The sequence below is a fragment of the Acomys russatus genome, chromosome 15 (genome assembly GCF_903995435.1).
Source record: "Acomys russatus chromosome 15, mAcoRus1.1, whole genome shotgun sequence".
In the NCBI taxonomy this organism is placed as follows: domain Eukaryota; kingdom Metazoa; phylum Chordata; class Mammalia; order Rodentia; family Muridae; genus Acomys; species Acomys russatus.
Window position 1 is genome coordinate 7,292,483 of NC_067151.1, and position 27,553 is coordinate 7,320,035.

General features: G+C 47.1%; 1 protein-coding gene and 1 long non-coding RNA gene across 3 annotated transcripts in view; both read right to left on the reverse strand.

Moving 5' to 3' along the window:
• The window catches only part of Fndc3b (fibronectin type III domain containing 3B), a 292,863-nt gene that overhangs the window by 208,144 nt on the left and 57,166 nt on the right, over positions 1-27,553 (reverse strand). For both annotated transcript variants that reach the window (XM_051156993.1, XM_051156994.1), the window contains exon 2: positions 19,101-19,239. In XM_051156993.1, the coding sequence (XP_051012950.1) occupies positions 19,101-19,211 (111 nt within the window). In that variant the 5' untranslated portion in view covers positions 19,212-19,239. The remainder of the gene's footprint in view (positions 1-19,100; positions 19,240-27,553) is intronic.
• On the reverse strand, positions 17,020-18,285 carry LOC127199127 (uncharacterized). Its single transcript, XR_007831910.1, has 3 exons — positions 18,126-18,285; positions 17,173-17,215; positions 17,020-17,086 (listed from the first exon to the last, which is right to left on the reverse strand). It is a non-coding gene; the product is annotated as an uncharacterized LOC127199127 (long non-coding RNA).

Here is a 27,553-nt window from a genome sequence, read left to right on the forward strand (position 1 = left end):
CAGAAATAAATTCATAACATAAAGAAAACTAAAAGCAGTGAGCCTGGGGTGGTGACTCAGCGGGTAAAATGTTGCCCTTGCAAGCCCAAAAACCTGAGTAGAATCCTCCGAGCTCAAGACTATGAAAAAGTCTAGGTGTGATGGTGTATGGTTGTAAGGGGGGGCAGGCACGTCAAGTACAAGCTGAGCAGACGTAGCAAATGCCAGATCAACGAGTGACACTGCCTCAAAAAGAAGGGGTTGGGTGGGGGGATAAAAGAAAGGGATCGGGAGAGGTGGACGATGCTTGGGGACTTAACACCAAGCTTTTCTCCTAACATACCACCCCACAACCACCTAAGCAAATTCCTGCAGAGAACCAGTCCCTTGGAGAAGCTTCTGTGGGAGAGCAGTCCTGCCTGATCAAAGATGAACATTACCTCTGCAGCTTCCTGCAAGCTCCGTTTGGGACCCAGAAGATCAAGAGCCACAGCAGGAGAGGAGGCCCTCTGCCACTTGTACAGCGGTTCTCCACTCAGCACACGGTGAGACCTGCTTGGCTCTGAGCCAACTGTTCTAATTGCCCAATGGTTACCTCAGGGGAGACACAGAAAGCCTGAAAGCTGCAGACGGGTTCCCCGTGAACAGTGCTCTGTAGCCTAAGAGCATTTTTCCCATTTCATTTGACTTTTTCATGGTGCTAAGGATTGAACCCAGGGCCTCAGATAAACCAGGCAAGCACACTACCACCACACCAATCTCCAGCACCATAAAAGTGCTTAAAACTAACCCTTGACTGCATGAAGGGAGCAGCAGCTTCTAGTCCTGAAAGTTTTTTTATGATTACACACTTGTGCTTGTACGCATGTGCACGCACGCGCGCGCACACACACACCCCTGTGCATATTTGTACACATACATACCACCCACACCTGTTTGTATACATAACTGCATTCGCACAACATAATTACACACCTGTACACACTCATGCCCCCCACACCTATAAACACACACAGTTGTACACTTACAACACACATACACCTTTATACACATACACACAGCTGGACATACAAACGCCTGAATATGCACATACACAGTACACACACACCAACCCCTTCAGACTCTCAAACTCATACCTCTCGATACACACTTGTGACGTACGCATGTCTCTGGCACAGAGCACGACAGCCCTCGGGAATAACTGAAATGCCCACATCTGTTTACTGAGTCCAGTTTCTTTCTCCACAAGGGCAGTGATGGTTTGCAACGAACGAAACTCACCTTCTTGGTAACAATCCCTCAAAGAAAACATCCCCAAGGTAACAAAGCAAGCAGGTAGACCTCAGAGATGCCACAGGGAAGACCAAGGCACACCCGTGACCTTGCCCTGGTCGCCAATGCTCTCTGCAGCCCGATTCCAAAGCTGACAGGTGTGTAAGCAAGCGCTAAGGAAGGCAGGTGGGGGCTGCAACGCTGGCTCACACAGCGGTGACGTCAGCACAGCTGGCAGGGCCACATTCCTACTCAATTTCTTCCTCGCCCTTAGGACTCTTTGCAAAGGGCCCTAGATGGTTTAATACCTGATTTCCTCCAAAGATCAACAGTTCACAGGGCTGACAAAGCAGTTCAGCAGTTAGAGCGCTTGCTGCTCTTGCCAAGAAAGGGTTACAATTCAGTCCCCGGCACCCACTCCGCTTGGCTCACAACTGCCTGTATCTCCAGCTCTAGGGGACCAGATGCACTCCTCTGGCCACTGTTAGTACTCACACACGTGCAAACCAACATGCACACAAATATAAAAGAAAAATAAATCCTTAACAAAATAAGAGATGGAAAGCTCTCTCAACAGTCTATTTAGCATCTGTAAAGTTAATTTCATGTGATGCAGGCTATCTTGGCAACATCTTGTCCCAGATTATTTTTTCCTCCCAGTGACTCTAAAGAGTTAACTATTTATCAAGCCCATATGGTATTCCAAGTAGGAATTATTAACTAAATTTTATAGATGGGAAACTGAAGCTTAAAGAACACAAGAGAAACTGGTCCAGCATCACCTGAGCTAGGCCGGAATTCAGCTCGAGCGGGACAAAGTGTACGTACGCCTTACTCAGTGACACCACTGCCACCTCCACCTCCAAGGAGCATGGACATCACAGCCTCTCTGTAGCATCACTTCCCTGCTTGCTGTCACTAACTCTGCCATCAATAAGGCATCTTCCTTCCCTCTGCTACTGCTCATGTGCATCTGCAGGTGCAGCTGCCATTCCTGCTGCCACAGCTGCCAGGTGTGCACCGCCGCCTCCTGCTGCCACAGCTGCCAAGTGTGTGCACCCGATGCGCCCTTCGTGTAGACTTTTTCTCTTTTTTATTTCTTTGGATTCCTGGCTTATGCTCTAAAAAAAACTGGCCAGAAAAGCCCTCAGCAGTCACAGGGACAGTCTCTGTACTACTACTCCTGTGCAGACCCAAAAGAAAAGATTTATTGGGAAACAAACCTAACTATGAATCTAAGGAGAATCACCACACTGTTTCTTCTGTCCAAAGTTAATCATATCTCTAGAAAATCTACTCTGATTCCAAAATAATTCCATTTTAAACTAGTTAGGTGACTTTGCTTTCTCATTTCTTGACATTATAATTTCACCTTTATCATATTATACATACTCAAAATGGTCTTTTAAAAAAATAGGAATACAAATTACAGATAAGAAGCATCTCCTAAGCTAAGAATATACCTCAGTAAAATGTTCGCTGAGCAAACACACACACACACACACACACACACACACACACACACACACACACACACCACAGCACAGTAGGGGGAGGATATCTCTTAAAATTCAATCTTCCAACTGAAAATTAAAAATAACCTAAAAACAAGCTCTCACGCACATAAGGTTCATCGCCTGTAGGTGGGGCCCAGGCCGGAGCTGCCTTCCAAGGGGGATTTTAGGATGTAAATATCGAGTTGTTAGGCCAGACTCTGCTAACCTGGTGGTTTTTCTCTGAGCTGCTCAAAAATCAACCTAGATGTAGTCATGTGTCAAAGCATACCAGGATACAGTGAAACGAGCCAGTGTAAAAGATGGAGGCTTGGTCCAAAACAGGAGGCTCTGCCAGGTAGCCCACTTGACCTCCAAGTCCGTATCTCCTCCTTATAAAAAGCAGAGAATATTTACCCACTTCACACAGGAACAGGCCTTATCTGGTTAGTAGCCGTTACTAATACTTCTTACCACCCACAAGTGTGCGTTACGTGACAGAGGCTAAAAAAAACCCCAAATTTGCCATGTTTCACATTCTCCACAAAACCTAAACCCAGCAGCTCCTCACTCAAACTATTTCTACTCAGTCACTCTGGCTCTCAAGGGAGCCCCCTCTTACGCATGCGCATTCCAGGCTCTGTTCAGCCTCAATGGATCCTGGCAACAGGTGATCTGGAATCCACTTGCAGAGGTTCTGAAATCTAAGCTCCTTAGAGTGTTGAAACAATGCCACCTGCCTGGAAACAATTCTAATTAAGAGTGTCATAATCTTGTGAACTGTGGATCCAAGAGAGGGCCCTGTCTGGATGTTCTGTGTTAAAGTTCTTAATTTCAGATATTTGCTATTTGTATCATTATTGAGATTTAAGCAACATGCCACACAGTTGGTTCATGAACATAAAGTAGTTTTGGTACATCCACATAGCTGGTACCCGTGACACAGAACATAATAGGAAATTTCAACGCCTCGTCCTCACTCCCATCCTCACTCAGTTCCTCTGATATGCTTCTGCCCTGGGTATTGGCTCATGATAGACAAAAGTAATAAAGACAAAAAAATACAATGAGAGTGAATCCTTTCAATTAGCAAACGCCTGTCCTGGCTGTCCATGCCATCTCTTGTCACTATTTCATCCTTTCCTTTTCCTTCTTCTAAGTAATATTCTATTTTTTAAAGCACTACATTTGGTTCATCTATCAGTTAATTCATTGTTGATTTGTCTCTAAAACTCTTGACTGTTTTTGCATAGTCATGCTCTGAATATTCATAGTCAAGTTTCTGTGAGAAACTCACTCCTGTTTTACACATGCATGCATACATACACACACACACACACACACACACACACACACACACACACACACACACACACACATATACATACCCAGGAGTAAAATTTCTAGATAACATGACAAGTCTAAAATTAATTTTTTTGTGTGGAAGATCTCACACAGGCAGAGCTCATTTTGGGTGTTTTCTCACCCAAAAAGCCTTCCTTTCAAAGCACACTGAAGCTGTAAACTCAAGACAGATCGCTCAGGATGCTTCAAGCGTTTGGCTTTCTAGATACCTACACAACTCACTGTAGGTTACAATGTAGCCTACCCACCACGCACAGATGAAAGGGCTAAACGGCTGGACAAATGGACACCCCAGAGCAAAACGCTACACAAATGGGTACTCAGGACCATTACAAAGTTTCAGGCAATTGTCTTCCTTCACAGCATCAAGGCAAAAAAGACTGGAAGCTATCTTCTAAACTGTCAGGCCTTGGGGAGAACAGCCAGGCACACATGCTGCCAAGTCCAGCACTTGGAAGGTGGAGACAAGGCCAAGCGGTCAAAGGCAGCCTTGGCTACAAAGTGAGTTTAAAGCTAGACTGTGCTATATGAAACCCTGTTGGAGACAGGGAGAGGGAGAGAAATACTTGGTCTTACAAAACAAAAAAAGAGGTAACATTTTGAGAATGAGGATATGCCTTAGGAGTTGCAATTCATTCAACAGGTTCAAGCCTGTCACTGTAGGGGTGGGGCTGGATAAAATACTTTCCAGTTTTCCCATTTGTATCTGCGTGCAGGAGCCGCTTACTAAGAACTGCTGGAGAGGCAGCTGTAGCTCGCTCCTAGCCTCAGAAGAACAGGGACCTTGAGCTCAAGCAAATGCCAATTTCTACGTCACTGACCCTGCCCGTTCTTCCCTCTTTCTGCACTAAGTCCAAATTCAGGACAGACACTAGTCTCTGCAGAGCACAAAGGGGAAAAAAAATGTGACAAAGATTTTCCAGCCTGCCCTGCCCCTCCTCCCTACAAGGCCTCGGGTGCACGCGCGCACATAGCTGAATCTCTGCACATCTCCTTTGGAGCCAGCTGATGCACCATGACATCAGTGCGGCAGAGGGAGCCAAGTCTAAACTCCATCTGGGACAAATAACGTCCAGGCACACTGTGACTTCTTTTGTTTACATACACTGACTTAACTATGTCTTGGTGGTAAATGAACTAACTCTGGAGATTTCTTTCCCAGGGCCTCCAGAACAATATTCTGTATCCTGAAGCAACTCCTTGCTCAGGGTTCTTTCCAAGACTATGCGTAAGTGATTCTTAACAGAACACGTGATTGGGGAACATGTAATTAACATCCTGAGGGGAGTCAAAGTCCCAGCATCCCTTTCTCAACCTGGAACAAAGAAAAGGAGGAACTCGCTGGCAAGTGGGTGTGATTGGGAGAGCACAGTTCAATCAAACCGTGCAAGACAAATAAACCTACCTCCTTGGAAGACCTGTGACCTCCCTCAAGACCAGTGAAAGCTTTCAGATGTGACCTAGGGGCTGAAGAGCCATTTTCCTTCCTTCTGAAGAGTAAAACCCAGTTTGTGTTTTTTACCCTGGCATTATATAAGAGAAATAATTACAAATTCAGAAAGAAAAACAAACCACTAAATGGCTTCAAGTCTTTGAGAGATGGCAGGTGCGGGGCTCAGAACAGAAGACAGGGCTTCTCTGTGTAGGCCTGACTGTCCTGGAACTCCGCAGACCAGGCTGGCCTCGAACTCAGACATCTGCCAAAAACCTGACTTGTTGCATGTCTTACAATATGGCTTCTTGTGTCCAAACATCTGCCTCTACAGTGATGTAGCTTTTGAATAGAGATGAAGGGTGGTTTGGAAGGAAAGGAGCGTCAAGAAGCCCTCTCCTACTCCCCGCATCTCCACAAGGAAGAATCCCAGCTACCCCTCTCTCTTCACCAGAACTCTCACCAGAATGGAACTGCTGCCCATCTCAGGGAAAGAGTCATTCCTAATAATACTCCTGGGACCTGGGCTGGGATCTGAAAAACTTGACTCCAAAGGAAAATCAGACCTCCAGACACCGCATTGTCATCTGGCTCTCACGTCTCTGAGGCAGTCACTTGCCAAGTCTTGAAAATAATATGGGAATTGTATTAGTGATAGGGAAAGGGAGTCTGTGCATGCGCATGCATGTGTGTGTGTGTGTGTGTGTGTGTGTGTGTGTGTGTGTGTTTGAGAGAGGGAGAGAGAATACTCTCTTTGCACACATACACTTGTGAAGACCAGAAGTCAGTATATTAGGTGTCTTCCTCTTCTGTGCTCTACCTTATTTTTTGAGATAGGGTCTTTTCCTGAACCCAGAGCTCACCAACTGGACAGCACAGCAAGCCAACAAGCACCATAGATCCACTTATTTCAACTCCCCAACTCCGAAATACGAGCACTGCAGATGTGACCATGCCTAGTGGAGAGAAACAGGTCCTCATGCTTGTGGGACACGGCCAGTGTTCTACTCTCTGAGCCACCTCCCCAGCCCCAATCCTGTTTGTAAACTGTGTCATGTACTACTATGCAGAATTCACCCTAACTGCCTATCTGCACACTGCAAACAAAGAAAGGCCCAAGCCAGGCAAGTCTACCTTCTCGGAAGAAGCAAAGAAATCAAACTTGGAACTAAAATCCATTCTTTCCAACAGTTCAACTCACTGTCCACAAGTAACTATGGAACTAAAAGTTGCTGAGGCAACAAGTTTTCCAGTGACTGGCAAGCTTAGGGATCACACTTTACCTTGAAGGAAAATCAAAAGTCTAGTCAAACACATCTGAATTTTGCCTTATCCGCTACATTGTTAAAGCAAGGAAATATGTGAGAGAGTCAAAGTCACTGTTTATCCTAAATATCCTGAGGGTACACAGTAACCAACCCAGAACCAGCCACTGTCCCCACTCTAGAAGGTCCTCAGGACACACTCACTGAGGGGCTGAAGGAGCGTGGGGTAGAAGGGCTGAAGGAGCATGGGGTGGAAGGGCAGTTATTTTAAGCAGAAGGGTTCGAAGCACCCCGCCATAGCAAGCACGTTACAAATACAGGAGAGTATAAGAAGTAAAGTGTAGGAGTATCCACAATTGATGAAAAGTGTCCTCCACCATCCAAGCCTGTACCCCACCAACAGCTAGGGTCCTCCAAAAAATGCCATAGCTTATATGAGGCTTATAAAAATGTAACCATATCTACCAATAGATACAATTTGCAGACAGGCTCTAGGAAAACGTACTGTCTGGTTCCTTTACTTCTGGTGTAGAGGATGGCAAGGCTACAGTACTTGGGCAGTGAACGGGAGACAGAAAAAAAACAAGAGATAACTGTAGTCTAGTTTCAGGCAGAGGTTGGCCTGTATCTATGCCATATGCTATCATGATAGCCCCATTCCTATCATCCTCAACCAATCAGTCAATGGAAATCAATGTTGTGTGCCAAACATTAGACTTTAAGAATGAGACTAGTGCAATCATACAAATAGGCTGTGTGGCTCCTACCACTGTGTGTGGGGTGGGGGAAGTTTTTGAATGTGTAAGTAAGTTAGCCCCAAGATCAGACCAGAATTGCTTCTGGATTTTTTGTGGTGTGCATTTGCCCAATTATTTGCAAAGCAGAAGACCTTCTAAGGTCTGTCCATTTTATCTAAAGATCTCCCTAATCCCTACCCGGAGGTGGGAACAGGCAGCCCAGAGCAGGGCTAGGGAGACAGGAGAGACTGCTCGGGTGAACAGACAGCATGTCCCCTCTTTCTGATAATCTGATCTGATGGTTGTCCCTTAAAAAAATAAATAAAAACTTAGAGGCTGAGAAGCAATGACTAGCAGGCAAGAGGGCCTAAACAGCACAAAATTCTGCTGCTCGAGGGGTCCTCAAGTTATAACACTACGGCTGAGAGGGAAATGACTAGAGGCCAATGGCAGCTTAACCAGGGCAAGCAGTGTAACCCGAAGGGAGCTGAACCCAGTTACATGGATGTAGATGGCATGTCAGCGCATCCTCCTTAGAAGGCTGCACTTTACATCTGGAAATGCAGAAGGAGAAAATGAAGATGAATCTCTACATTCAGAATGTGGCTTGCTTGCTACGATCTATTTACATAATCAGATTTTTATGTCGCTCATGTAGCCACTAAATGCCTACCAGAAACAATGATGTACTAGCATACGTCTTAAAATATTCTGGATATAGTAAGTCTCATCTTCCAGCACATATAAAATTATTTTTCCTATATGATGATACATCAAAAGCCATTATATCACATCCAATATGACAAACATATTTTCAAAACCCAAGGATTGGAGGTCAGAAATCTAGTATACCCCATCCTGTTCAAAGAAACACAAACGTGTGTGGTGGTTAGTGTTCTTAACCTGGCAAGATTTAGAGCATCTGGGGGCCTGGCTTCTGGGCATGCCGGGGGTGGAGGACGGGAAGGGGGACAGGAGGGAGATGCTTACACTAACTGATCTCAGAAGATGCACCCTGTGTCTGGAGCATTCCCTACACTGGGACCCTGTAATGTGTAAGTGGAGCCCACAAGCTGAGCCCTCGTATGTGTTCACCCCACTGTTCTCCGACTGGGGATGCCACGTGACAGGTGCTTCCCGCGCCTGCTGTCTGGACTTCCTGGCCATGGTGGGCAGCACCACAAACTGTGAGCTAAGGCAGAGCCTTTCTCCCTTCAGGTGCTTCTGTCAGACTGTCTCACCACCACGACAGGAAAACTAAGGCACGTGGACCACGGAAAAAAGCTTCATCTAGGCAATAGCAGAAGGTTTACTTTTTAAAAGACTCTCAATGAAGATCTCACATCTTTTCCTGTGGAACAACTGAACCGTCAAACTGTTTGCTGTCCCCCAACTGGACAGTTAACAGAAGAATGACATCATCAGATCTGGTAAGTGCTCAGTACAGAAGCTCACATGTTATTCATTGGCAGGGGCCAAAACCAATACATGAGTCCTAGCTTCAGGAGAGGTTACAGAAGCCTTCCTCCAAAGCCAGTCATCCCGGGCCTCCTGATTCACAATCTACATCGCCAAGCGAGTCCAAGAGGGAAAGGTTGCACCTGTGTGTGCACAGTAAGTGTGCCTAAGAATGGGAACGAGCTGGGAGAGCTGGGAGTGGTGGCACACACCTTTGGTCCCAGCACTCGGGAGGCAGAGGCAGGCAGGTCTCTGTGAGTTCAAGACCAGGTTGCTCTACAAATCAAGTTCCCGGATAGTTAATGCTTCACAGAGAAACCCTGTCTCAAAAAATAACAAAAATAAAACAACAAGAAATGAGGCCAGGTGTGGTGGCACACAACTTTAATCCAAGCACTTAGGAGGCAGAGGCAGGTGGATCTCAGTGAGTCCGAGGCCAGCCTGGTATACAAAGCGAGGCCAGGCCAGCCAAGGCTACACAGAGAAACCCTGTCTCAAAAAAAAACAAAAACAAAAACAAAAACAAGAACAAACAAACAAAAAAATGTGTGTTGTGTCATTGGGCTAGTGGGGAGTACATAAGACCTTGTCCTGAAAAGCCAAAACAAACAACAGAAAGCAAAAGGTTATATCTGTATATAACCTTCGTAAATATTCCTGCAGACTTTGTAACATCTCTAGATGCAAATGCTATGTAAATATATTTCATTATATTATTACTTAGAGTGTGATGACAAAGGAAACGTGTTGCCTGGAAGTGTGCAGTGCAGACAGCACTTGCCTTCATTTCTGAAAATATTTTAAATCCTCAGCAGTTAGGTGAATCTGAGAGTAAGAGACCCAGGCATAAAGGAGGTCAACCATTTGGCAAATTAATCTCCTTTTCTTTCTTTTAACTATTACCCAAGAAGTAACAGAAATAATAACATAATAATGAAAGGGGCCAGTGAAATGGCACAGCAGGTAAAGGTGTTTGCCACCCAACCCAACAACCTGAGCTCACTTCCCATCACCACAAACCTAACAACCTGAGCTCAGTTCCTGTCACCACAACCCTAACAACCTGAGCTCAGTTCCTGTCACCACAACCCTAACAACCTAAGCTCAGTTCCTGTCACCACAACCCTTAACAACCTGAGCTCAGTTCCTATCACCACAAACCTAACAACCTGAGTTCACTTCCTGTCACCACAAACCTAACAACCTGAGCTCACTTCCTGTCACCACAACCCTAACAACCTGAGCTCACTTCCTACCACCATAACCCTAACAACTTGAGCTCAGTTCCTGTCACTCAAACCTAACAACCTGAGCTCAGTGCCTGCCACCACATAAAACTGGAGGAGGAACTGGCTTCACAGGAGTTGTACTCCATACACACGCGTGCACACTCAAGACATGCATGCACCACACACGCATGCACATGCACACATATACAGAGAGAGAGATAATAAATAAAGGGTTTTATTTTTAAAGGCTCATGGCAAATTTGTAAAGTGGTCATCTTTTCAAACTCTGTTCTAAATGAATTAAATTTGTTCACTTCTCTCATCCTCCATGCATTCAAGAAGATCTCCTGCATGCAACGAGATGTGGGCCACAGCACGGACAAGAGAGACAGGATTCCTTTCTCCCTAACAGAATGAAATCAGACGAAGACTGCAAGCAGTAAGTTGCAAACACTGGTGATGCTGGCTGGAACTGTCACAGGATGCCGCCCTGCCTCTGCTGTAGGAGCAGTGCAGGCCCGCCAGGCCAGTGGTTTTCCTTCAGCCCCTCCTATCTGAAGGTGGCTCACCTGCTTCATTTGCAGGTTACTGAGACTACTGTTGCCTTTGGCTAATTCAATTCTGAAGTGTCTCTCAAGCCAGACAGCTCAGAACTGTCATAATCACATGTGTCCTCAATACTGTGGGTGCTACATCTAACAACACCCTCACATAATAACCATCAACATTTGCCTTCTTAAAGCTGAGAGTTGCTCTGGCAGGGCCTTCGCAGTGAGAAGAACTGGCAAACCTAACGCAAAAGGGCTGAGATATCAGACCAAAGACTGGATAAACTCACACCTTTTTTAAGGATCCAAGAGGTCCCAGTAGTAAAGGGTGGCTACCCTGCAGCTGGGGAACCGCTCTGACTGAGGGATGCTTGCTATCTGCAATTCCATGGAGTCAGAGATGGCTGGATAGATACACAGCACAGCGCCAAGGGGGACCAACCACCAGACTAGACTCAAACACGGAGGGTCAAGCAGAACTAACAGCAGCAGCAGAAGCAGCAACAATAACACCTGAAAGCAAAGGCTGGAGGAAAGATATCAGATATTTTTGGGGGGCAAGGAGGACATGCTGCTCAGTGGGTATAGGCACTTGCCTTGAAAGCACAAAGACCTGACTTCAATCTCCATAATCAACTAAAAGTTGCCCTGGAGAGATGGGGAAAAGAGAGAACCCCTGGGGCTCATTGAGCATGAAGCCTAGCCTAACGGGTAAGCTCCAAGCCAGTGAGAGATCATTTCAAAGATCTCTCCAGTGTTCTTGGGGTAACATGTAAAATGTCAGCCTCCACGTGCACATGCACAGATGTGTACTTGCACACAAACATGCATACAAGAGCACTCACCAAAGAAAAACCAAAATCTACTCAGAAGAGATTTGCTCATGGTGAACGTAAAACACTACCTCTCCCCTGAACAGACAATCCTTACAGAGCCATCTCATAGTAGATAAGACTGAAGCTGGTCACCGGGCTCAAAAAGCCCAAGAGCCAGAGGCTGCAGGGAAGCTTTCGGGCAAGGCCAGCGTCCCCAGTGCCCAGCTTGCTGGCCCCATTCCTCAGCCCCTCCTCTATGCTCTGGTGCATCTTCTAAGCGCCAGTGTAGTCTGCATCCCAAGCTCATGCGGCTCAACGTGTGAGTAAATACAGCGTCTGGGGTTATATTTATCTAACTAAACTGCTCATTCCTTTCAGGCAAGGGCAGCGCTTATTCATCTTCATGTCTCCAGTCCCTAAGATGGTGCTGCCACAGCAGACACTTGTAAATACTTATTAAAATGAATGTACCTATTAGGCAGTCAATCCATAAGCCATCCCATAAATTCAGCCCTCTAAGTCCTTGCCACTCCCAGTCTCCACAGAGAGCAGTCTCTCTGGACTTGAATAGCAGAAAGATGCTGGGTCGAATGTTAAACATCTGCATCAGCTGTGCATTTCTTATGCATCAGGATGCTGGAGACTGTGAGTTCCAGCCTAAGACCCAGGCTGAAAGGTACACGTGGTGTTATTCACCAACAAGGCAGCAGCCTCACTCTACTGGCTGGTCTCGTTCTCATCTGAATAAGCAAAAGATGTTGATGCATTTGTATCCACTGCATTAATTATAAGACTTCCTTTCCCCTGGATTTTAAGTAGAAAAAGACCCATTGTATATGTACGGCTCTGCGTGAGGCCAAACCTGTGCTATACAAGGCTGTAAGTGCTGGAAGCAGGAAGAAAGGTGCCAGGGGAATGCTGTTAAGAACATCTCAAACAAAAGGAAAGGTCACGGAACTAGGAGAGAGCATTAGATGTCAGAGACGCTGGTGGTTGAGTGCCGTGGGAAGCACGGGAAGTTCTCAGCCTGACGTGCCGCGTACAAGTGAGTATTCAAAAGAATGTCAGGAAAACTCAGGCTGACAATCTGTCCTAGGGAAACAAGAGAGTTCAAAAATCAAACAGGAAAATCAGAAGAGAAGTTCATTCTCGATAAAATGGAGAGCTACAGGCCAGCCCTCGGGAATGAACCAAGTCAAGAGAAACAGTATGAGGTCTTGCCGGGTGTGGTGGTGCGCGCCTTTAGTCCCAGCACTCGGGAGGCAGAGGCAGGCAGATTGCTGTGAGTTCCAGGCCAGACTGCTCGACAGAGCGAGTTCCAGGCCAGCCAGGGCTACAGGGAGAAACCCTGTTTTGAAAAAACAAACAAGGAAACAACATCGAGAAAAAAGCAAGGAGGAAAGAAGAAGAAATGAGGTCTCTTTAGTAGCTTAGAGCCAGAGCACGTCAGAAGGCGGGTTACCCTGGACGGCTAGACTCATGCAGTGCTTTTTACATCCCAGAAGATTAGCTTTTTGAAAAAGCTTTTGAAAAAAATGAAATTGGGGGGGGGGCTGATTAAAATGAAGGAATATTCTAAAAATTTTAAAAGGAAACTGAAAAGAAGGCAGAGATAAGATACGTGACAGACAAACACAGCCGATGCGCTGTGCCCCTCGGCACACAATGTAAAGGCTACGCAGTCCGGATCCCTGCCCCCTAGGGACTGACCCACAATGAATCCACGGATCTGCAGCCATCACCTTCTCTACAGGTGTTCATTACAAGTTCTGAGGACACCTTAGCAAGTCGCCTCACTCTGTCCCCTGTGTGAACATCTGTCCTGCACAGGATGGTTCCTGGTGGCTCTTGTAATAGAATAACATCAGAAATTGAGTAGATATTGACTCATGCTCAAGTACAGTAAACAATTAGGCATCTTAAGAGGAGGAGGACACAGCAAGCACCTCAGAAAACTGCTGCACAGCTCCCCGTCTCTGCTGAGGCTCCTGTAACACAGCTCGCCCACCAGAGCACCAGGACACGCTGGCCCTTAAGAGTAAGCCACAAGTGCTGATAGGAGCCCAGAGCAAGTACTCAGGACTCTTAAACCACACACACGTGTGTGTGTGTGTGTGTGTGTGTGTGTGTGTGTGTGTGTGTGTGTGTGTGTATGTGTGCATGTGTACATATATACACACACATACATATATGTGTACATATGTTTGTATGTAGGAGGTTGTGAGATCCCCTGGAACTTGAGTTACAGACAGTTGTGAGCTGTAAGCTACCATGTCGGTGGTAGGAACTGAACTCAGGACCTCTGGAAGAGCAGCCAGTGCTCTTAACCACTGAGCCATCTCTCCAGCCCCTTGAGCCCTTTCTTAAGAGAAACTTTTGTTTCCTGTCTACTTAAGTGACATTGCTGCGCTCCCCGATCCTAATTATCTGGTATTTCTGTGCCACCATTGGCTTCCCTGGCTCCTTCAATCTATGTTTTCATTTGCACCTTAGCTTACGTCAAACATCCAGGATCCAGGACTCTGCTCTTCTCGCCCAGCCCAACACAGAAGTGAGGACTGAAAGGAAGGAACACAGGCACAAGGGAGAAGGGGCATAGGCCGGGGATGTTCAGGACACAAGAGGGAAGAAAACTGGCCATGGAGGCCACTGCCTGAGCTGAGCCTCAGTGAGAGATGGAGACGCAACATCCAGGCACGCTATGTCTTTGTCTGAACCTCATGAATAAAATATCTCAAACTATCTCCAACAGGGTGTACATTGAACCATGCTCACACCAAATAGTTAACTGTAAAATGTCAATGCTTCTAGAAAAATCTAAGTTAGGTTTAAAAAATGGAAATACTCTGCATCATATTGTGTGCATGCATATGCAGATGTTTATGCACGTGCATGTGTGTGAGCACATGTACATATGCATGTCATACATACACACATGTGGGAGGCGTGCACATGTCTACACATGCATGTGGAGGTCAGGTCAACCTCTGCTGCTATTACTCAGACACAGGCAACTTTACTTTGAGACAGTCTTTCCCTGGCTTGGAACTCGCCGGGAAACCCCCTAGATCCTCCTGTCCCACCACTCCAGTGCTGGGATCACAAGCACACACACCCCCATTCTTGTATTTTACATGGGTTCTGGGGATTGAACTCAAGCTCCTCCTACCTCCCATCCCAACCCCTGTGATATATTTTAAGCACAGCCTCCATTTGGAAAAAGCTTAGTATCTACAGATAAAATAGACAAATTAGTAAATTTTCCACTTTTAGCTTTATAGAACGCTTCCCAACGGACCATTTACTGAGGCAACATCTACTTAGAGACTAGTCAAAGGCACAGGGTAGGGAAATGCCATGTGGCCTTCCGGGAACACCCAGTCTTTTCAGTCATGGTTTCTCTGCAAAGGAGTTCACTTTCGAAGGGATGACTGGAAAATTCTGGAACTGAGGGCTCTTTATGCTGCTAATAAGCTACAAAGGGCTGCTCTGGGCAAACTGAATCACAGAAACAAGGACAAAATCACCAAAACACAAAACTGGGACGCAGCGACAAGGAAAGGTGGCTTCGGGAAGCCTGGCTATGTGAGCCAATGGGAGTCACATTTCAATACCTTGGATTTTACAATTTTTTTAATTAGTTAAAAAAAAAGAAAGAAAGAAAAAAAGACAGCATCTTGCATCCTGAAACCTCTCACAACCTTACCAGAGCTTTCCACAAACAGCTGAGGCAGGGAGAGAAAGGGCTATGAGGCAGGCTTTGAACCAGGTGCTATGGGGGTTGGGGGGGGGGGGGGGGGAGGGGCTACGAGAGAGAGATGAGCATCAAACAGTTTATATTTGGGAAGATAGCTCTGGTTTCTGTATGGAGAACAGGTGGGGGGCTGGGGGATTGGGGAGCAGAGGCAGACAGACGAGTGAAAACAACCACCAGGCACTGACAAGGCATAGGCATGGGGCCCAGGTCGTCACAGAAGTGAAACCGACCTGGCAAGTTATGAACCCAGCAGGCACTGCCAACAGAAAGCCCGCAGGACAGAATGAAATACCAGAAGTGGACGGTAAGAAGACAGCTGTGGCGACTGCATAGCTGAAGACCAGGAAGGGGGGTGGGGAGTGTCACCCAACAGATGTCAGCTAGAAGCAGGGGAGGAGGTGGATGGAGAAGAGGGCAGCAGAGAGCCAGCTTTGTATGGCTGGCTGGGGCGTGGCTGTTTAACTGTATAAAACAGAAGATGCGACATGGCATAATGGAGTCCAAGCCAGATAGAAAGAGACACCGCAACAGAGGTGGGAAGGGTTAACTCTGTGTGTGTGTGTGTGTACACACACTCATATGCAGTACCCATGAAGGCCAGATGAGGGTGGCAGAGTCCCCATAACTGGAGTAACAGGTAGCTTCCCCTCAATGGCTGTTAGGAAGCAAATGGCAGATAAAAAGTACAAGAGCAGCAAATGCTCTTACTGGCTGAGCCATCTCTCCAGGCCCAGTTAGATATATTTTGTCCTTAAGAGACTCACAATCTAATACAGAAGAAAATACTAAGTGATTGCGCAGCAATGTCAGACGCACCAGCAGTACACACAGACTACCTCTGTTACGCCCCTGACAGAGTGCCATTGACAGATCGTGCTATGGAGAGGAGGCATCTACTCCTGTAAGATGACTGTCCAACTTACTTCAATTAATATATTCTGGATAACTACTTTTCAGGTAATTAAAGTAATTACTCCCAACTCTACTATTTAAAAAACAAGTACGCTTATGCTGCTTAAGAAACCTATAGTTAGCTGGGTGGTGGTGGTGCATGCCTTTAATCCCAGCACTCGGGAGACAGAGGCAGGTGGATCGCTGTGAGTTCGAGGCCAGCCTGGTCTACAAAGTAAAGTAAATCCAGGACAGCCAAGGCTACACAGAGAAACCCTGTCTCGAAAAACCAATAAAACAAAACAAAAAAAACAAAAAACAAAAACAAAAGAAAACCTATACTTATGAGATACAACAAACACCATTTTGTAGTCACTTTTTGGAAAACATAATGTTATTAGGGATAATTCCGTTCCAGTGATATAAACAAAGTAACCCCTACAGTTTAGTCTTCCCTTACGTGCTACAGTCGACTCTCCAAAAGTGGCTACTGTGTGTCCTGATGATACCTGTGAGTGACAAGGAGTAGCTGCTGTGTGTCCTGATGGTACGGTGTGAGTGACACCGGAGTGGCTGCTGTGTGTTGTGATGGTACCTGTGACACCGGAGTGGCTGCTGTGTGTTGTGATGGTACCTGTGAGTGACACAGGAGTGGCTGCTGTGTGTTGTGACGATACCTGTGAGTGACACAGGAGTGGCTGCTGTGTGTTGTGATGGTACCTGTGAGTGACACAGGAGTGGCTGCTGTGTGTGGTGATGGTACCTGTGACACCGGAGTGGCTGCTGTGTGTGGTGATGGTACCTGTGAGTGACACAGGAGTGGCTGCTGTGTGTGGTGATGGTACCTGTGAGTGACACAGGAGTGGCTGCTGTGTGTTGTGATGGTACCTGTGAGTGACACAGGAGTGGCTGCTGTGTGTTGTGATGGTACCTGTGAGTGACACAGGAGTGGCTGCTGTGTGTGGTGATGGTACCTGTGAGTGACACAGGAGTGGCTGCTGTGTGTGGTGATGGTACAGTGTGAGTGACACAGGAGTGGCTGCTGTGTGTGGTGATGGTACCTGTGAGTGACACAAGAGTGGTTGCTGTGTGTTGTGATGATACCTGTGAGTGACACAGGAGTGGCTGCTGTGTGTGGTGACGATACCTGTGAGTGACACAGGAGTGGTTGCTGTGTGTGGTGATGATACCTGTGAGTGACACAGGAGTGGCTGCTGTGTGTGGTGATGATACCTGTGAGTGACACAGGAGTGGCTGCTGTGTGTGGTGATGGTACGGTGTGAGTGACACAGGAGTGGTTGCTGTGTGTTGTGATGATACCTGTGAGTGACACAGGAGTGGCTGCTGTGTGTTGTGACGATACCTGTGAGTGACACAGGAGTGGCTACTGTGTGTGGTGATGGTACCTGTGAGTGACACAGGAGTGGCTGCTGTGTGTGGTGACGATACCTGTGAGTGACACAGGAGTGGCTGCTGTGTGTGGTGATGGTACAGTGTGAGTGACACAGGAGTGGCTGCTGTGTGTGGTGACGATACCTGTGAGTGACACAGGAGTGGCTGCTGTGTGTGGTGATGGTACAGTGTGAGTGACACAGGAGTGGCTGCTGTGTGTGGTGACGATACCTGTGAGTGACACAGGAGTGGCTGCTGTGTGTGGTGATGGTACAGTGTGAGTGACACAGGAGTGGCTGCTGTGTGTTGTGATGGTACCTGTGAGTGACACAGGAGTGGCTGCTGTGTGTTGTGATGGTACGGTGTGAGTGACACAGGAGTGGCTGCTGTGTGTGGTGATGGTACAGTGTGAGTGACACAGGAGTGGCTGCTGTGTGTTGTGATGGTACCTGTGAGTGACACAGGAGTGGCTGCTGTGTGTGGTGATGATACCTGTGAGTGACACAGGAGTGGCTGCTGTGTGTGGTGATGGTACCTGTGAGTGACACAGGAGTGGCTGCTGTGTGTGGTGATGGTACCTGTGAGTGACACAGGAGTGGCTGCTGTGTGTGGTGATGGTACCTGTGAGTGACACAGGAGTGGCTGCTGTGTGTGGTGATGGTACAGTGTGAGTGACACAGGAGTGGCTGCTGTGTGTGGTGATGGTACAGTGTGAGTGACACAGGAGTGGCTGCTGTGTGTTGTGATGGTACCTGTGAGTGACACAGGAGTGGCTGCTGTGTGTGGTGACGATACCTGTGAGTGACACAGGAGTGGCTGCTGTGTGTTGTGATGGTACCTGTGAGTGACACAGGAGTGGCTGCTGTGTGTGGTGATGGTACAGTGTGAGTGACACAGGAGTGGCTGCTGTGTGTTGTGATGGTACCTGTGAGTGACACAGGAGTGGCTGCTGTGTGTTGTGATGGTACCTGTGAGTGACACAGGAGTGGCTGCTGTGTGTGGTGATGATACCTGTGAGTGACACAGGAGTGGCTGCTGTGTGTGGTGATGGTACCTGTGAGTGACACAGGAGTGGCATCTGTAAGTGCTCTCATAAGGAAATCTTCTGAGTTCCATGGAGATTAAGTTTACCTTGACTTGTGAAGCTTCTTATCAAAGCCACATAGATTTGCAGAACACAGAGAATAATGAATGAATGAATGAATGAAGGAATGAATGGTCTCACAATGAACCACTCTTAAGCTTATTTCTTGATTTTTTTTTAAAGCATACTAGCTGAATAGGGTAAGAGTTTCTTGATCCCCCCCCCCAAAAAAACGCTTTCAGGTATTTTAAAAATAATATAGTAATTGCACAGCAACAACAAAAAAGAACCTCTAAAACAACAAAGTTCAGAAAGCAAAGGCCTCCATATCCTCAAATAAATCAAATATTCAGCTGTTTCCCATTGGGACGAGGGCCACCGACCTGCTGAGCTGCGTCTCCATTCACCAAGTGGGGCATCATGGCCACCTCCCCATTGAGCAGGGGTGGCAGCTCCAGGGGAATCTGGTCGGTCATCATCATGGTGACGTACATTCATGGAGAACTGCCCTCAACTGGCCTCCTGCAAGAGAAACACCGTGTTTACAAAAAGACAAGCAACCCATAACAGAAGCTACATAGAGTGGGCAATCGAAGTGATCCACCTCGGCTGAAGCCCACCAGTCTCTCCTCACAGAGAACGTGACTAAGAACTCACGGACCAAAACCAGGCTCCAAGCATTTGAGTAAAGATAACCACCCCACCCCAGGAATCTGAGGGTAAGATTGCATTTCCTAAAATAATGGTTTATGAGCAGGTCACATGGGTGCAGTACCCACACAGGCCAAGAGTCTCAGATCCAATAAAGCTGGAGCTACAGGCAATATGGGTGCTAGAAACTGCACCCAGGTCCTCCGCAAGAGCAACAAGTGCCTTTAACAACTGAGCCGTCTCTCCAGGATCCTGACATCACGTTTTGAGATGGCGAAAACAATGAACAGAAACTAGGGTGGTCATATTTAAAGCAATGACCAAGGCCAAAGATACATCGCGGAAGAACTACACTTGCCACTCATTAAAATCAAAATAACACTTGGAAGCATTTAACACAACAAGCAAACAGAGATGAATTCATACACCAGTCTCCGACTTAGCCATTAACTTGATAATCACTGTGGTGGTTTAAATAGGCCAGCCTGGTCTACAAAGAGAGTTCCAAGACAGCCAGGGCTATTACACAGAGAAACTCTGTGAAATACACACACACACAAAGATAGAAAAGAAAAAGAAAGAAAAGAAAAAGGATGCTATCAACACCATTAAGTCGCACTCTTACACCCAAAGTAGAGTTAGATTCCAAGTTCTCCAAGAATGGGTAAGGTACAGACCACAAACCAACTCCTGCAAGATGTCCTTCAACTTCCACATGTCATGGGGGAGGGAGGAGAGAGAGAGAGAGAGAGAGAGAGAGAGAGAGAGAGAGAGAGAGAGAGAGAGAGAGAGAGAGAGAGAGAGACAGCGAGCGCTCATACATAATACATACGATTTTAGAAAAAATATCAGACTATCAACAGAATATAAGGTAACAGATTGATGCAGATGAGGCATCCATGCACCCAACATTTAAACAGCCATTTCTGTGTTCTGTGAGCACACACAGGACACTTCGCATTTGATCAGAATGCAAGGGAAATGCAGAAATGGCAGCCAGTCATCTCCAGCGACTACCTATCAAGTTGCCCCAAAAACAGAAATAGCCTCGCACCATAAACCAGAGAGAGAGAGGTGAGTAGGGGCTGGAAAGGAGGGAAAGCATATGTATGAAAAGAAAACGTGGGGCACTCAGTGGCATCTCTTTGGTGGAAGGATGCTACCCAGCAGGAGTCACCTGGATTTGAGGTGGGAATTACGGATTCTCTTTATTACACAGAGAGCAGAGCATACACTGTTGAATAAAATGGATCTGGAGCCATTGTTTACAGCAGCAAGCTCAGCCAGAAGCCTGCCTGGGAGTTCCTGTAGCATTCTGGTCTTTGGTACCCAAAGACACTCATCTCTGCTTTGAGGTGTTTTGTTAGTTTGTTACTCTGTCTGTCTGTCTGTCTGCCTGTCCGTCTTATATAGATGAATTCTGGCTATGTAGCTAGCACAAGCTGGCCCAAACTGTGAATTATAAACATTCAACTTAGCTCCTTTGAGTTATATACCCAGTCTCTCTGTGCCCTACATCCCAGGCCCACTCTCCTTTACACATACACACACACACACACACACACACACACACACACACACACACACACACATACCACACCACACCACACACTGCAAACCCAACTGTCCCTTACCTTACATATATAAAGGAGGAATGGTCACTGGATGAGGCCTCAGAAACTCCCCTACAGACCTTAAAACCCATCTTCCTCAGCCACTGTTCCCTTATCAGCTTCAAGAACAGCTAAGGGCCAATGTGCACTCTCTGAGTAAAGCAGCTAGGATGATGTACACCTCAGTGAAGAGTCTGAGCAGCAGCCACACTGAGGAAGCACTCCGTTACTTGGCCTTCTGCCCAAGAGATGTGGATCTGAGCTGGGCAAATCTACCTCAGGTCTCACGGGTTGCAGTCAGAGGCACCACCTCCACAGGATGTGCCCACAGGAGAACCCACAGTCCATGAGACGATTCACTTTCACAGGCTGCAAAACCAACCAGATAAATAAACACAATGGATTGGGTGTGCAGTTCGCTCTTCTGGTCTGCTGAAGTCACCCCGCAGATACTCACAGCTCCCCAAGGTTCCTTCCTCCACTGTACTCTTTACCTAGACTTCCAGCTCTAAGAATCTGGTAACAACCACAGGCTCCCACAACCTCCCCGTAACCACACATGAAAACACTAAAGTCACAGGCACTTTGTCCCCAACTAGTTCTGTTCTGAATGAGAGGGGCAGATGCCACAAAAGCCCTTGTGGCCCACAGCCATTCTCCACTGAGCGCAAATCCCTAGTTCACTGCTGGCCGTTAGCTCCTGAGCTACAAGACGAGAGTGGGGGAGGGGGGAGGAGGTATTCTAGAAATGAAAGGAGCAGATCGCAACTGTTATAATTAATTCCTTAAAAAAAACTTATTTTAAAATAATCTCAAAAAAGGGGAGCCAGTCTCTCCATCTCTGTAAGCATTTGGTTTGGTACTTGCATCAGTCCCTCCATCTCTGTACATATTTGGTTTGGTACTTGCATCAGTCCCTCCATCGCTGTACACATTTGGTTTGGTCCTTGCATCAGTCCCTCCATCTCTGTAAGCATTTGGTTTGGTACGTGCATCAGTGCCTCCATCTCTGTACATATTTGGTTTGGTACTTTTTCTTCTTTCTTTGCTTGTCTTCCTCCAAGTCTGGAAAGATAGTTTGGCCCTGGCCTATTCTCTGAAACATCTGACTTGTAGGTGAAAACTGCTGATCCATCTCCAGAGGCCAGAGCAGCTATATACTAGAAAGAATGTCCTTCTCAGAAGCCAAGGCCCTAATCACTGCAGAGTTCTTACGTCTGTGAACCTGGCCTTCAACTTAGTAACAAAATGTCCTGATCCTCCCTCGGCGAGCCAATGACCCAAATTTCCTTGCATTAATTCAAGATGTGACTTAGCTGTACAGTACACAAATTAGTTTCAGCTGACAAGAGAAAGAGCAACAGGACGGCACCAAAAGGAACGAAGCAAGCCCATCAGAACTCCAGAAGCAGGAAACATTAAAAGACACGAATGAGCTATCACAGCCCAGCAAAGGCTCAGGCCCTAACACTCGCCTCACCAACACCCACAGTGGCCACAGTACACGGACCGGACGTCTATGCCAGGGAGTACGGGGCAGCTAAGAATCACACGTTAGTTTGAACGTTTGCTTTCATAGCCCAATTTAAATGCATTTTTTTGCATTGTAAATGCATGTGTGAATGCATCTGTGCGGGCACACACGTACAAGTGCATGTACACGTGTGTAGGTTGTATGGAGGCTATTTATTGAGTCAGGGTTTCTCACTGAACTTGTAGCTTGAAAATTCTAGCTAGTCTATCTAGCCAAGTTACCCCAGGCATGCCGCCGGTCTCCCCACCCCACAAACGCATTTTCTAAATCCACCAAGCATGGGGACCTAAAAGGAACTCGCAAATAATCTCAAAGTTGGTCCTTCAAAAGTCAATAATGCTAGCCTAGAGTCCACATAGCCCATAGAGCTAGTATCTTTTCCAATCAAAACAGATTAGCTAGCACTGAGACAAGCTAAACAGCATGGGAATGCTTGAATTCTACACGCTTGTTCTGTAGCCTAAAACAGATATTGCCATGGACTGGCTGGAAAACTCGCAGCATGATTCGGATTTCAGGAAAGCCACCTTCTCTGTTAACCCCACCAAATGAAGTCAAGGGAGGGGGTATGCGCCTGCAGTCCCAGCCACTCGGTAACAGCCAGCACAGTGGTGCAGAATTTAAAACAAACAAGTTTCTAATAGTGAGACTAACGCAGGTCAAATTTCTGAAAACTATTAATGCTATACCAGAAAAATACATTCTGGCTATTCAACACTAAAAGTGGCTTTTCTAATGGTTCTGGGAAATCGGAAGAAGCATATATAGAGTCAAATGACACTTGGTTACTGTGACGTCATCAGAAGCTGGGGAGAGGGCTGTGCCATGGGGGTGGGGGAGGGCTGTGCCATGGGGGGTGGGGGAGGGCTGTGCCATGGTGGGTGGGGGAGGACTGTGCCATGGGGGTGGGGGAGGGCTGTGCCATGGGGGGTGGGGGAGGGCTGTGCCATGGGGGGTGGGGGAAGGCTATGCCGGGAGGTGGGGGAGGACTGTGTCATGGGGGTGGGGGAGGGCTGTGCCATGGGGGGGTGGGGAAGGGCTGTGCCATGGAGGTGGGGGAGGGCTGTGCCATGGTGGGTGGGGGAGGGCTGTGCCATGGAGGTGGGGGAGGACTGTGTCACGGGGGTGGGGGAGGGCTGTGCCATGGGGGGGTGGGGGAAGGCTATGCCGGGAGGTGGGGGAGGACTGTGTCATGGGGGTGGGGGAGGGCTGTGCCATGGGGGTGGGGGAGGGCTGTGCCATGAGGGGTGGGGGAGGGCTGTGCCATGGGGGATGAGGGAGTTCTGTGCTGTTGGGATGGGGGAGGGCTGTGCTGTTGCTGGTGGAGATGTTATTAAGGAATTACTATATTGTGTACTTTCTTTTAAACTAATTTAACCATGAGATGGCTGAGGTTTTTACAAGGGATTGCAAGACTGGCCTCTAAATCATTTCCAACAGAAAAAGTGAAACCTAATAAAACTTGAGTTATGACAGACATTTGTGCAGCTGATTTATGTGTTTATGTTGTAGTTGTAGTAAAAAAGAAAAAAAATTAAAACCTGACAGAATCACATGGCAGAGAGTAACGAAAAGGCTGCACCAGCGAGTCTCCCCCACCCAGGTGGCCACTACTGCTGTCAGTCACAAAGACTGACAGCTTCCTAAGAGCACACTTCCTTCCTCCTCTTTATTAGCAAGCTTCAGAAAGAAGGTGGCCAGCAAACCAGCAAGACAGCCCACCGGGAGTGTGTGAGCAAGTGGTCCTGCAAGAGATGCTATTAGGCACTGTCCGCTACTCCACTTCCCTCTTCCCTCCTCTCCCTGATACTGGTTTTGAAAAGCAGCCCCTGGACTGCTAATTCCAAACCTGGAAACCCTGCAGGTGCAGCAAAGCTAACCAGGATTTTAGGGGTGTGGCTTTTTTTTTTTTATGTTATGAGTGTTTTGCCTGCATGTATGTTTGTGTGCCACGTGTGCCTGGTCCCTGAAGGAGGTCGTAAGAGGGCAGAACTGGGTTTTGAATGGTTATGAGCCAGCATATGGTTGCTGGGAATAAAAATCTGGTCTTCTGCAAGCACAGGTGTTCTTAATCACCAAGCCACCTCCCCAATCCCCTAACCAGCGTTTTTTAGTGTAACAACTATGGAAACAGCAACAGAACTGATGGAGAGGAAGAGGGATCAAAACAACATGGAAACAAACCGAAATTCCCATTACCTCCCAAATCCTAAGAAAATTGCTCATCCATGCGCACACAGCTGTTTTGTCTACTTCTCTGCAACTGTAAAAATGGGGCTGTTCTTTTTTGGGGGCCTGCTTTTTGAGACAAGGTTTCTCTGTGTAGCCTTAGCTGTCCTGGACTCACTTTGTAGGCCAGGTTGCCCTCGAACTTACAATGATCCACCTGCTTCTGCCTCCCGAGTGCTGTGATTACAGGTGTGCACCACCATGCCCAGCTAAAAATGGGGTTTTTCACTCCCTTTCCAGGAACACTACACTCTATCAGCACTGTGACCACCATGAGCAGACACAGACATTGAATATAAAAGCCTGGGGGGGAATTTCCTTGCACTAAATCTCTCCTGTACACTTAGTGTGACCATGAGGAAAGGTACTTGGTACAGGTAATTGTACCCTTTGCTGTTTCAGGAACCAAATTACATAGCTGGAGGGAAGGGCGGAGGGAGGGAGGGAAGGAGGGGAAGGGAGACCTGATGGAGAGGCTGCCCTAACCCTGATTACTAGAAAATATGAGTTCTAATCTGGGGTTTATCAGTAACTGACTCTAAAGGTGAGCACATACATACATATATACATACATACATACATACATACGTATATATATATATATATATATAGAAAGAGAGAGAGAGAGAGACAGAGAAAGAGACAGAGAGAGAATTTGAGATGAGTCTTCACGTTCCTTTCTGTTCTTAAGATACTGTTTTTTAAACACCAGTTACTTGCCATGTTTGCTTAATACAGATTAAACATACAGTCTCTCTTACTCATTTGGGAGTGGCTTCAGCCTCCTTATTAAGACGGAGAAGAACTCCAGTAGAGTAATGAAAAAACCAAACTGCACTGAGCACATTGTGCTAGCGGATGCTGTGTTTTTATGCCAATGAAATCTAATTTTACAGCTGGGCTCTACGCGGTGCAAGAAAGACACTTGCCATGGCTTGCCACTTGAATGAACGAAGGGAGGTGATAATTGTTCATGCAGAAAAGCCTCTTGAGACATGAGCAGTACCTAGAGGTATGTGCCCAGCTGGTTGGTGGAGGCACGAATGGTCTGGAATTTGCCTCCTTGTCTGATATGTGCTCAGTGAAGTCAAATCACAGCTGTCTGGAGAAAATCTGAACCTTAGAAACATTCTGGCTTTTTGCATCCAATTAGAAGCACAGGAGTTTTGACAGAAATCCTGTGAGGTGCAGTTCTTTCCACTAACAATAACGCTATAGCATATCAGAATGAATGTCAAGCCCCAGAGGATGGCCCTCTATGCTGCTGAGAGAAACAGAGGGAAACCAGCTAGCTGGCTGTGCAGGCCTGCCTTCCACAGCTCCTCAGGTGTGGGCTTCGGACACAGCCTAACATGCTCAATGTCCTGGGCACAAGCCTTGGGCACTGAGGGGTCAAGACAGTGTCCACAGGTGCTTTCTTATAACTTCACTTTAAATACTTCTACGCAACTTCGCTTAAATCATTCACAGTGTAGTCATACGAGAATCCATAGAGTTACTAGAAAAGCATTACTTTCAGGAAGAAAAATAGGCCAAATAGAAGTCTCCATTAATATTCAGAGGTGGCACTCATAGCACCCTGCACACACCAAACCTTTACAGAACAAAAGGAAAAAATGACATCACTATAAACACACAATAAGTAGCAACTCAATTCTGCAAATATTAACTGAAAGGGGCAAGGAAGGGGCTTATCTACAGAAAAAGTTTACAAAGGTTTGTTTGTTTTATTCATTGTTCTTGAACAGTGTTTAAGCAAGGTTGCTGGGTATTGGAACACCTAGATTTCAGGGCTCCTCGGGCCACAGTGAAGTCTCACATGCCTCCTGGACATCCTGAGGATGACAGCTAGCCTAGCATCACAAGAGAACAGTCCAGAACTGTGAGCCAACTGTGAGCCCTCCACATGTGCATGCTCTGAGCCAATTCTGAGCCCTCCAGGCATGCATGCTCTGAGCCAACTGTGAGCCCTCCATGCATGCATGCTCTGAGCCAGCATGGCTGCATACTTTTTCTAAGGGTGACAGTAACTGAAAACATGAATTTTCAGTGAAATGTGAAATTTCATGCATATGTCCTTACACTCTTTTCCAGGGGTCAGTATAAGGAAAGCCAAATGAAAGCAATCTGAGAGCCACTTTCAGGGGGAGGGGGTGTTAAGAACCTCTGCATTACCTCCTAGGCCCCAACACATGGCCTAGCCAGCCTGTAGACCCAGCATTCCCGGCACCCTGAAGGCAGCCCCCACTGTATTTCAGGTCTGAGTACTTCTCCACAGGTTTGGATTTTTGAGACAGGATTTCTCTGTGTAGCCTTGGTTGTCCTGGAACTCCCTCTGTAGACCAGGCTGGCCTCGAACTCACAACGATTCACCCACCTCCGCCTCCCAAGAGCTGGAATTAAAGGTGTGCGCCATTACCGCTCGACTTTTTAACTTTTTTATGAATGAAGCCCATGTGTAAATCATCTCTGTCTTCCTGGGTACTACCGACCAGACACAGCTTCCTTTCACAGGGACGGGAGGTCTCCTGTGAGCACCACTGCAGGACCCCCTTGGCCTGCTGTCTGAGCACCTCTCCCTCTAGTTCCACGGGGCCTCACCACACCAACGTGAACGGTGAGCCCCAGTGACTGACAACTGCATCCCTGCCAGGAGGAGCAGATGAAGTAAAGGCAGCACGGAGCCAGGGCTCACAGGGCGCTCTGGGAACACGGACAAAACTGATGTGCAGGCGGCAGAATGTGTAGGCTGCTGAGTATGGACGATAAGATGAAATGAGCCCAGAACACAAAAAGGGGTGTCAAAGGT